The sequence below is a fragment of the Patella vulgata genome, chromosome 3 (assembly GCF_932274485.2).
Source record: "Patella vulgata chromosome 3, xgPatVulg1.2, whole genome shotgun sequence".
Classification (NCBI taxonomy): domain Eukaryota; kingdom Metazoa; phylum Mollusca; class Gastropoda; family Patellidae; genus Patella; species Patella vulgata.
The window spans coordinates 44649268-44661014 of record NC_065881.2 but is presented as its reverse complement, the minus strand read 5'-3'; the positions used below and the strand labels follow the sequence as shown (position 1 = coordinate 44661014).

The window sequence follows — 11747 nt, the reverse complement described above, 5'->3', positions numbered from 1 at the left end:
TATTGTCTTGCAAACAAATAATAAATAATAATAAAAATATTTATTCATATATGCTAAATTTTTAGGATTCACTTTTTGGGATTTTCTGTATAATCTTGAAGAAGTCCATCCAAATGATCATTGAGCTTCTTAAATGTTTTATTTTTCCGACTACCCTTCTTCCTCTTCTGAATAGGTGCCTGCAAAAAAAAGTTAAAAATAAATTAAGCACACAAATGACATTTAGACTGAGTTTGTCTACTACAGTCACATATTAATATGCATGTCATTAAATAACCATGGTACCTTGCCAGTCTTAAAAAATGTTTCCTCTGTATACCAATGAATTGGCATAATTGACACTTGAGTAACTTGTGTATTAATTGATAACAAATGCATATACAAATTATTTCTAAAATTCATCTCGTCATATAATACTGTTATACTGAAACTTCCTCAATCTGTTTCACAGAGAATTACGAGTCTTCTTTAATATCTCTGTAAAAGACGACTGCCTTTAACACGTGCCATCACAGCACGCGGCGTCAATCATTGGCTGAATGGCGCATGCATTGTTTACTTAAGATGTTACTGCTTCGGGCAGAATGCTGCCTTTTAGTCATTTTCATACCCATTTACACTAAACAGGAAATAATTTTTACCCACAAATACGTCAAACATCTTTATTTATTTTTCTAATACATCAAAAAAATGTTCTAGAATTTAATTTGTCGGTGGAAAAAAGTTAATATTTGAGACTCATTAAGTCGCATTGATGTCATCCTTATTAATGATTGTAGCGGCCTAGCATATATTCACTGTTGATCAGTGTGAAACTTCCTTTACAGAGTTATGTCATTAATTCAAGGTTATCAGATTTCCAATATTCCATTCAATCTTATCACATTTTCAATATAGTATTTCTATACAAACTAATACTAGTCACTCTTACCACTTTATGTGATGCTACATCTTGCATGGATGCTATGCCTTGTTTCTCTAGATATTCTTCTATTTTTTTATCATCTAAACCCTCCACAGGCACACTACGCCACAACTTTTGAAAATCTGAAATATGAAAAAGCATAAAAATGAATGAAAACAGCTATAGGAAACTTATCAAAAGTTTTCATTTCTTTGCCTTTTGAAGTAGAAGATATAAACAAAATTTTCATATATCATATATGACATATATCAAAATAACTTAAAATTGAATAAAACCTACTTAAAGCCACAATTAAGCCATTAAGGGATATAAATGTTCTTGTAGTTGTAATTTAGACGACTCAAACGAAATACCTCGTTTTGATAGATCTTGAGCTCGATGTTCATGGATAGAAATAAGTTATCCTTTAGCAGTTAACTTTTAAGTCTAATAAAATAAAGAGGGCAGACCCGGCAGAGTGTCATCGATAGAAATTGATGTAATGGCCATAAATTATGTTAGGATTGATCAATTTTAATAATATTTGGACTAAATATGCTTTTTGGTTAGATAACCTTGTAATGTGTATGGTCTAAAAGTATGTAATAGCCTTTTAATCTGGAATATTATGTCTTTAATTCAAGAACCATCATCTTTAGTCTGAATCCAAAAAACAAATCTTTAAAATAACTGAAATGTGCCTACCTTCATCTAAACTAATTTTGCAGTATTTATCATTATAGAACAGAATTTTCTTTTTATCATTTGGTCTTACAACATAAATTACATGTTCTCCAAGCTGCTGTAATAGAAAATTACCCCATATGAGTGATTAGGTACACTTTCAAATATTATGACATGATGACAGCAGCATATTATTCAAAATCTATGGAAATAAAGAATATCATGAAAAGTATAATACAAATTTGTCATACTTTTAATGCCTTTTCTGCATCTGGAATTGCTTCTTCAACATCTTCAATATTTATACCACCTCTACCGTGTAAATCATAGTTCTTTAATAACTTTAAAAGACCTTTTCTATCTCTAATTTCTAGTTTTGGTCGAAAGGAAAATCTTTTTCCTTCTCTATCCTCTTTTGTAATTATTTTGGGATTGTTCATTAAAGCCTGAAATAAATAAGGTATTCCTATAATCTATTCAGATTGAAGGGGTTGTGGGCAATAATACCACAGACAAGTAAATTTAATGACAATATAACGTTAAAGCTAGTTAGATTTTACAAATTCAGGTACTCTTACAGGAAGTCAGCTACCATTACAGAATTTTTCAATAGAGCTGGGTGATATCCCTGGAGACAAATATTGCAATATTTTCAGAAATTTTCGTGATATAAGCACTATATCACAATATTTTATAAAATGTCAAGAATTTCAGTTTATCACCTTCTAAAGGTAAATAAACATGCATAAAAAGTTGAACATGCCTCTCTAAGGATTCACTTAAGCTTTGTAGTCAATATTTTTCAAATATTCAGCCTAAATACAGTACAGGTACCATATTTACAAACAAAATTTAATGAGCAGGTTCGAACATAGTACTATACTCTTTCAAAAAAAGTAGGGGATATTCAGGTTCAAACAAAATTAGGGGATATTCAGAAACAATACAAAACTGCAGAAATGCACTGCTACTGTTTTTATTAGAGGTAACCAGTGTATGTTAATAACAGGCCAATTGCCTACACATGAACATAAACAGTTCATATGGGTGGCTTATCTGACGGCCCTAATTCACTCGCAAGAGGAGATATACTGTCAAAAGTGAAAATAGGCGTTTTTGATTTTTGTCTTAATAATGAATAATTGCTCCACCAATCCTCAGACATTCAGCAATTCGTCGTGGCATGCTCCTAATCAACCGTCCAATCACGATTTTGGGCAATATGACCCACTCCTCTTGCAGTGTTGTCGGTTGACGTTGACGAACACATCTCCCGATCATGTCCCAGACATGCTCTATAGAGGAAAGGTCAGGACTTCTGGCTGGCCAAGGCATATGGACAACATGAAAGATGACCTGCACGTTGAGCAAAGGGCAGAACTATCGATGCCAGGATGTGGTCACGGTAGGACACACCAGTGACCCTTCCTTGAACAATATGCAAGTCCGTTCTGCCAGTCATGGTGACTCCTCCCCACACCATAACAGACCCACGCCCAAATCTGTCATGCTGTCTGACGTTAATGTTAGCGTGATGCTCATTTACACGCCTCCAAACGCGAGCACGCCTAGCGGTGAAATCCAGAGTAAATCTGGACTCATCTGAAAACATTACACGCGCCCATCGATGATTACCCCAATTTCTACGCTGCCTACACCATCGACACCTGTTTGCCAATCATGATTTGGGGCAATCTGACCCACTCCTCTTGCAGTGCCACAGCCAATTCTTGCAGTGTTGTCGGTTGACGTTGATGAACACGTCTCCCGATCATGTCTCAGGCATGCTCTATAGGGCTCATGGCTGGCCAAGGCATATGAAGAATATGGTGACGCTGGAGGTAGTCATTCACGAAACGAACGCGGTGGGCATGGGCATTATCATCTTGAAAGATGAAACGTCGACCTGCACGTTGAGCATGCCAATAGCAAGTAGACGTTCGTCATGTTGAAGGCATCTCATTGCAAATTAAACGTAACACACTAAAGCAAAGATATGCTAAACAGTAAATCTTATGCAAGAACCGATAGGAAAGCAAACATGGATAGGATAAACCAGCACGCAGCAGTTTTCATCAACCCTTCCTGGAAGTGTCAAATTTGACAATGAACCTCCTCCCACGTGTATGGGGCTATCACGTGTCGAAGGTGCAGCTCAGTGGTTCTGTTGGGGCAATAAGTTCTTCATCTGTGAACATACTCTCTAAGCATGTCAAGTGTTCATGACTATTTATCATATCACAACCTGCATAGGTATTTGCATTTCAATATCCCCTACATATTTTGAAGAGTATATATCAAGAAGACTTGTTAAAAATGTCTGTCTGTGTTGTTGTTTATTACAATTTTATCTTCCAATACATAAGTTATGATATTTGATTTAATTAAAATTATATACATATTATGAGGCATAAAAAAGAAAAACCATAAAGTTTGTGTTATTCTGTCGTCTGTGCATGTTTTTCTAGATGGATCCAATAGGAGGCTATTTATTTCCCCTTGCTAACTCATTTTTTCTCATTCCAGTGTATGCCTTCTTGAATATGAATTTTACAAGACAAGAATACAAAATTAAACTATAAAACAACAGTGCTGTCTCAATAAGTGTCCATTAAGTATAATTCCCTTCGTGATACCCCCTCTGGATACACACAGAGGGAATACACAACTCTAAATGATAGCTTAGATTACATGTAATTTTCTTTTTTACCTCTGTGAGTAACCAATGTTTGATTTTGGTTGTAATATCAGTTTGGTTGGTTTCATCCAATATTTCATCAATCATCAGAGGATGGGTATCACCATGTTGATGTCGCACCTGACAAAAAGGAATTTGTATGAAGGTATTATTAGAAATCAAAACACTGTATCGTAAAAATAAATAACTTGGTAAATATTAAAACTGAATGAAGTTAGTAAATCAATAACATTTTCTGGAACAAACAGATTTTATAGATGTGACATACATGCACATTTTTGAATACGCCATAATATCTACTTCCTTGCTTTAAATTTATTACTATATTAATAACATGATTTTGAACTGTAACAGTTTGATTCATTTCTGCAAACTGTTAATTTTTAATGTTTAAATAATTCAAGTAGCCTACTGTTTTTTTAAGTTAAATGTATAACAGAATACATCCAACACAAATCTACTGCTACATGTTTCATGCCATGTAAGACGTAACTAATATAGTAATATACTAATATACGTGGATTGTGCAAGCTATGAGTTTAATTAATATATATCTTATTACGGTACTAAAATATTTTAATTTCTCACCTTCATATATTTCACTATTTTTGCCAATACACTAAATTTAAACTGTGAACTACCATGTGCAGTTTTGTAGTCAAAATTAGTTGGAACTGATAACAAAAACAAATAAAGTATGGTTTACTGTCTGATTAAATTTATAATTTCGCGAAGATTATAAGATAGCCATTTGAAGATTTTTAGTCACTTATTTTTACGAAAATTGCAACTCAGAACTTCCAAAGTTTTAGTCATTTATTTTTTTTGTAGGTAGTGATTATATAAAGCACATCTCAAGCAATGATTACTACCATTTATTAACCACTGATACCGGTACACTTAATATGGTAAAATGGTATATCTGACTAGCTACATGTATCTTTCCCGGAGTGACGGTTCCTGATTCTACTTGGAGTTAAGCACACAGACTTTTTCCAGGAAATTGGTCCATGACTCTCTCTACTGGATATACACTCGACTTGCATTAATAAAATGAACTAGAGAATACATATCGGAATAGCTTATTCAGATAGGTTTAATCACTGAAGTATGCATTAATATTTCATTTATTTGAAATCCTTTACTACCAATCAGTACAAATACAAATTAAGATTTATAGTGAAATGACTCTTAGTATGGAATGTAGGAAATACCTAGACATGGGTAAGTTTTGATATTATTAGTTTGATAAGATATTAGGTTACATTGCCTTTGCAAGCTATTTCTTATGGCGGGATTTAAGGGCCAAAACTAAATGTATGTTGAAAGTGTTATTATACACCATAGAAAATACCTAATACCTAAGATGCAAAATACATATGTCGTTATACTTATAATGATGAATACCGTTAAAGTAAAAGTCAAATGTCCAATTACAAATGTTTTTTGAAAAAATCCACTAATGTTGCAAAGAACACAACCTTTTCACATATACACTTCAACAAATCAACTTTGCAAAATGACATTTGTGTTTTGTCTTTTAACGCATCTTGAGTTCTTGAGGTCAACGGTCAAAGGACATCGGGTCACATGTAAAATTGTTAAAATGAATGCTCCTAAGAAGGAAAGAACAGATATAGGCTGGACCTTCTTTTAGTATCTGGAGACTTGTCAGTCATGTTGATATTAGATAGGCTAACTATACAGTTCAAATATGTATAATCTAAACAAGGTGCCATCCATTATTGAGATTACTGTTAATCATTCTCAGAAACGAAGTTTGTGGGACATTATATACCCCTATATATATCAATTCGGTTTTAACTGTAGACTAACTAATGTTAATACACCTAGCCTATATAGTCATATTAATTATAAACTTCACACAAAATAGGCCTACATCTAGATTGAACATATTTAGAATATTTTTAATTTAATGTAAATATACTTTTTGATAAATACCGACTTGGGCTGATACAAGTTTAAATTTAATGTAGGCTATATAAAATTATTTTAACCATGGATCTTTCCATCAGGGTCGGGCGTCCTGGCTGTCAGAATGTATAGGCATTTATTATTCATGCGGCATCTTATTTTTTATTTAAAACGGAGGGCCTGGCAAGAGGACAACTGTTTAGTCGTTTATGGGACGAAAAAACCGGGAACCCGTGTGTACATTGGCGTGTACGTAAAAATCCCTTGGTAGTTGGAATTCGATATAAGAGTAGGCCACAGTGCCGCTGCCCGGGCAAAATGCCCCTCATAGCACACTGTATGCCCGTCTTCATTAGGAGCAGAAAATTAGGACGTTAAATCCCATTTCATTTCACTTATTTTTTTTTGCTGTCATATTTTTGTTTAAATACCATTGTCATTGGCCTGTGTAAAGTCAGTAAATTACAGTTTCCTGGGGGAGTTATGGTATTGGTGTTTCATATTTCGGATAACTTTCGTAAACTGCACTTGAGTAAATAAATAAATGAAATTAAATATTAAATCATTATTCACTGTAGTAGGTAGGCATAGGCAAGTATATGGGATGGGATATGAAACGTTTCCATCTCTTGTTATATTAAATTTTTGATTGCTGGCAGGCAGTATAAAAAACTTTAAAACATTGTTGAATGAACCATTTTAAAATCAATCATTGTAATTACTTTCTAAATTAAAGAACATTTCATTAAATGGACTATAATCGTTTTGTTTTCATGAAATGAGCTCCTTAATAACAATTTACAACAAAGAACAGATACAAAATCAAAGTAAAATTTAAATTTTATTTCAAAAGGTTATCGTACATAATAATCATTTAATAAATTTAATCTTTCCAAATATACAGTTTCCGTGCATTTAAATTGACGCAAGATTCCATTAATTGATAATAACAAGTAAAGCGGTAAAGTCAAAATCCATACAACATATAGTGTCCAGAAGGTCACTAAGCAGACAACGACAAGCTTGTTAAATAAGCAGACGACCACAAGCTTATCTTTCCTTCATGGGAGCATGGATCGTACAGTTCTATGATGGGAGCATTCATTTTAACAATTTTACATGTTACCCGATGACCTTTGACCGTTGTCCTTTGACCACAAGAACTCAAGATGCGTTAAAAGACAAAAGACAAATGTCATTTTGCAAAGTTGCTTTGTTGAAGTGTATATGTGAAAATGTTCTGTTCTTTGCAACATTAGTGGATTTTTTCACAAAAACATTTGTAATTTGACATTTGACTTTTACTTTAACGGTATTATGTATTCATCATTATAAGTATAACGACATATGTATTTTGCATCTTAGGTATTAGGTATTTTCTATGATGTATAATAACACTTTCAACTTACATTTAGTTTTGGCCCTTAAATCCCACCATAATTTCAAATTTAACATTATTGGTAAGTCAACAGAAAATGATATTTACAAAAACAATAATCTACCTTTTGGTGGTTGGGATTTAACTTTATGTCTTTTAGATGAAGGTTCACTAGTGTCTGGTTTTGACTTGTGTTTTCTTTTCTCCACTGAAGGCTGGTTTTTAGCCCTCTTTAAGAATGCTTCTCTTTCTTTTAAAAGTGATGGATCCATCTTAAAACTGTTCTAGAAATTATACAATTATAAAGTTTAATAGTGACAGCTGATGTTTCAGTCTAGTGCTGGGTATTGCGAATGCAGTCACGATAGGATATGCATTGGGATTCAAGTACCACGATACAATTTGTATCACAATTTATAACCAGCGGCCTGTTTCACGAAATTTTAACTAAGATAAAATCCAAATTTTAGTAATTTGATTGGATAAAGTCAATCGGATATTAACTTTAGCCTCTAAAGCATCCACAAGGGCCATAACTCTGACAGTAATTATCGAAAATCAATATGATTCTTTGTCTCATGACAGAGTCACGGTGGCTAAGTGGGTAAGACGTTGGCTCGCTAACCTGGAGGTCGCGTGTTCGATCCCTGCATTGGCTGAGAAAGTTCATCAAGATTTTCCGATGTGGTTTCCCCTTGTCAGTGGTGCAGGACGGAGGGCCTGACAAGGACAGCTGTCTAGTCGTTCGGATGGCACAAAAAAACGAGGTCCACGGAAAAGATCCCTTGACAGTTGGAATTCAATATAAGAGTAGGCCTTAGTGCCGCTGCCTGGGCAACATTTCCCTCATAGCACACAGTATGGCGTATGCCTGTCTTCATTAGCCCAGTCGGAGCAGAACAGTAGGAGGTTAAACCCCATTTCATTTCGTCTCATAACCTTAAACCCTGTGTATAAATTTAAAGTCAATCGGATATTAACTTTAGCATATAGAGAGCGCCCACAAGATATTTTAAAGTGATCAAGAGTCATAACTGGCAGTAATTATCAGAAATCATTGAAAATCAATAGGCTTCTTCGTCTCAAGACCTTAAACACTGTGTATAAATTTAAATTCAATAGGATATTAACTTTAGCCTCTAGAGTGTCCATAAGATATTTCAAAGTGATTAAGGGCCATAAGTCTGGCAGTAATTATCGGAAATCGTTGAAAATCAAAACACTTCTTCGTCTCATGACCTTAAACACTGTGTATAAATTTCAAGTCAATCGGATATTAACTTTTTAAGCCACCAGAGCAGCCACAAGATTTTTTAGAGTGATCAAGGGCCATAACTCAGGCAGTAATTATCAGAAATTGTTGAAATTTTTAGGCATTTTCGTCTCATGACCTGAAACACTGTGTATAAATTTAAGGTCAATTGGATATTAAATTTTGCCTCTAGACCCAATAATCATCCAAATGAAAATTCTGACCCAAAATATTTGGATCACAGTTCAGCTCAAATTATCTAATCAGTAATAGCTTAGAAAAGTGTGAAGTACTTAATGGGGAGTAACCAATCAGTTGATTAAATAGTACATGTGTGAACCTTTCTGGGATGGCAATGAGCCGTGAGTCTTTCAATACATTGTATTGATTAGCTGAAACCATGTTCAAATTGGTTCTTTTTATCAAATGCATTGCCTTTACATTATCTAGTTTTTAACTATTATCGTGAGAACTGCCAACTCGTTATCAAATCTCCCATCATAATGTATCTTTAATATAAGTATTTATATTATGGTATTATCTGTATTATGCAATATTTATGTTAATAAATATCATTTCGTACATGTAATAAATGGTATGTTTTTTTTGGCTGTTACGACCATTTTGTATGGCCGCTATGACCAATTTGTATGGCCGTTATTACCAAATTTTTTGGCCGTTATGGTTTAGGGCCGTTATGTCTATAACCCCATTTGTGTAGTTGTACTCTCTGAAGTAGTAAGTTTTTACACTTACGAAACGTTAGATTCTATAAAGATGGTTTTGTGGTACCTAAGACTTTGTTTTTAACCACATGAAAATGTGGGCGCATAAAAAACCATCACATTGATGATAGCCCTACTCATAGTAGCTACGAGAACATAACTAAAAACGTTGAGATATACTAATGTGCTTGTTTTTAGAAACGATTGGGTGCCTTTTTAGTTTCACCTGGCAAACTTAATTTCTTATTAACACATGTACCAACTTAAAAATAAGTTAATTTTATACTATTAGTACTTATTACACATGCAGCCCAATCTACTGAACTAACAGTCATTTATCAGCAAATATTGACAATAAAGTAAATCAAGCGTTGTTTTTATCAAAATTGATACAGACATTCATAATTACAGCGTATTACTCCTGCTCAACTCTGATCAGGTTAGTACTTTAATTAAGGATGTAAACGGTCACTCGGTTAACCGGTCACGGTTCGGTTGCACTGTTGAACCGGTTCAAAAAATTACTAATCGGTATTCGTTTTCATATGATACCTGACTTTCAAACACAGGAATGATAGCCACAACATTGTTTTCTTTCACTGAGACCACATAAATATTTCAAATAGCACTTGTCATTTGTAATAAGTCTGGAGAATTTAATAACTCTAAATTCCCCCCTCGAGGTTTTGACATTTGTATACGTTATTATCCCTCGCTGCCAAGCATTAAATAGCCTCAACTGATTGACAGATTAATTGTTTACAGTATTAACCTCATCACTCCATAAAAAAAGTCTCAAAAGGAAACAAGTATGATGTGATGAAATAATATTAAAAAAGAATAGTAAAATTGTTTATATTATCACTCGATTGCGCAATGCTGTGGGGTCAAAGTTGACATACGGGTCACTGGTACCATACGATACAGCATGGCTTGTGATAGCAACACATGTAGTAAATTCTTTGGAATTAGATGATGTTGAATAATCAAACTTATTTTGTATTTAAAAATCCAAAGGTATGCTTTCAAATATTGATTTCATAATTAATCTTATGAAGTATTAATGAAGCTTTTTTTTAAAAAAAAAAATCAACATGATTTCAATTCAACTGCCATTGGTCTATACCTCACATTACGTGACCTGTCAGCATGCAAATTAAGATGGAGAAATGAAACATCAAGAATGAATGAATGAATGAATGAATGAATGAATGCAATTTGTACTGACTGTTAACTTAAAAGCTGTGATACTAATAATTTAAAAATATATTATCAAGTCTTATTTTGATAGAAATTTTTGTATGGGTTAACCGGTTACGGTTTGGTTTTTAACGACCAGTTAACCGGTTCAAGAATTTTTGAACCGTTACATCCTTAACTTTAATTGGCTAAATGGCCCTGCCTTTATGTGTTAAAGACGTAAATTTAAAATGTTGGAGAAAGCAATCTATTATCGCTTCGATTTTCTGCTTAATTGAAGTTGGATGTGGCACAAGTGTTATAAATAAGAATAATCAATCGCTGTTTTCATGAAAAATATTGTCAATTTTTCTTACTGATGCCCAATGCAATTTGCGCTGCGCTTTGCTACATGGAACTATATAGGACCATCTCTTATCTCGAAACACGGAGGGTTGAGAGATGAGGTTTGTTATCTATACCGTACTGATTTTACTCATAGAATAGATTAGGCCTCTAGTAGTACATAACTTTTTAACTAGCCTAAGCCAGAGGCAGAGGAGATAAATAAAAGTCAGGAGAAAACCTCCAAACTTTACCCTGTTTTAAATGATATATTTTCTTTTTTAAATGCAAATCTTATCTACATTTCTGATTTCTGTTTATGTCTTCATGTCATTAACCAATTCCTATTGGTTTTCCCCTCAAAACAGTTTAACTGTGGTTTTGGTTTTTTTTACTTCAATTAGATGGCTGTTCACTCCTCCAATAAAAAAGATCACAACAAGGGGAGATTAGCCTATATTTGCCGCACCGGTAAAAACAAAAGTTAGAAGTTTTTTACATTTTCATTTCTCTTTAATTTTTAATGCGTTATATTTACAGAGAGTAGTGTTTCACTTTTTGGAAAAGAGCTCCACAGTGGCTTTGTCCACGTGTAAAGGTTGATGACAATCTGATTACGAATGATTAAAAAAGAAATGATGAACTTC

The 11747-nt window shown here is 33.6% G+C and overlaps 1 protein-coding gene across 6 annotated transcripts; it reads right to left on the bottom strand.

The window, feature by feature from the left end:
* LOC126815804 (general transcription factor IIE subunit 2) lies at positions 1-11658 on the bottom strand. 6 transcript variants are annotated; one of them, XM_050541763.2, is made up of 8 exons: positions 11639-11658; positions 7724-7883; positions 4875-4960; positions 4299-4406; positions 1840-2034; positions 1610-1706; positions 932-1047; positions 1-179 (listed from the first exon to the last, which is right to left on the bottom strand). In XM_050541763.2, exons 2-8 carry the CDS (start codon positions 7869-7871, stop codon positions 69-71), a joined length of 861 nt encoding a protein of 286 aa, XP_050397720.1. In that variant the 5' UTR covers positions 7872-7883; positions 11639-11658; the 3' UTR covers positions 1-68. The 6 variants fall into 6 exon arrangements, with proteins under 6 accessions (XP_050397720.1, XP_055955348.1, XP_055955346.1 ...); XM_056099373.1 differs by lacking the exon at positions 11639-11658 and adding an exon at positions 11403-11591 and having other exon boundaries at positions 1610-1703; XM_056099371.1 differs by lacking the exon at positions 11639-11658 and adding an exon at positions 11355-11588.
* Positions 11659-11747: the final 89 nt, after the last annotated feature.

Excerpts from the sequence above, each read along its gene's own strand:
- LOC126815804 (XM_050541763.2), bottom strand. The coding sequence starts at position 7,871 with ATGGATCCATCACTTTTAAAAGAAAGAGAAGCATTCTTAAAGAGGGCT. Across the intron at positions 4,407-4,874 it reads AAATAGTGAAATATATGAAG|GTGCGACATCAACATGGTGA; the intron begins GTGAGAAATTAA and ends CCTTTTTGTCAG. Across the intron at positions 2,035-4,298 it reads AACATTGGTTACTCACAGAG|GCTTTAATGAACAATCCCAA; the intron begins GTAAAAAAGAAA and ends TATTTATTTCAG.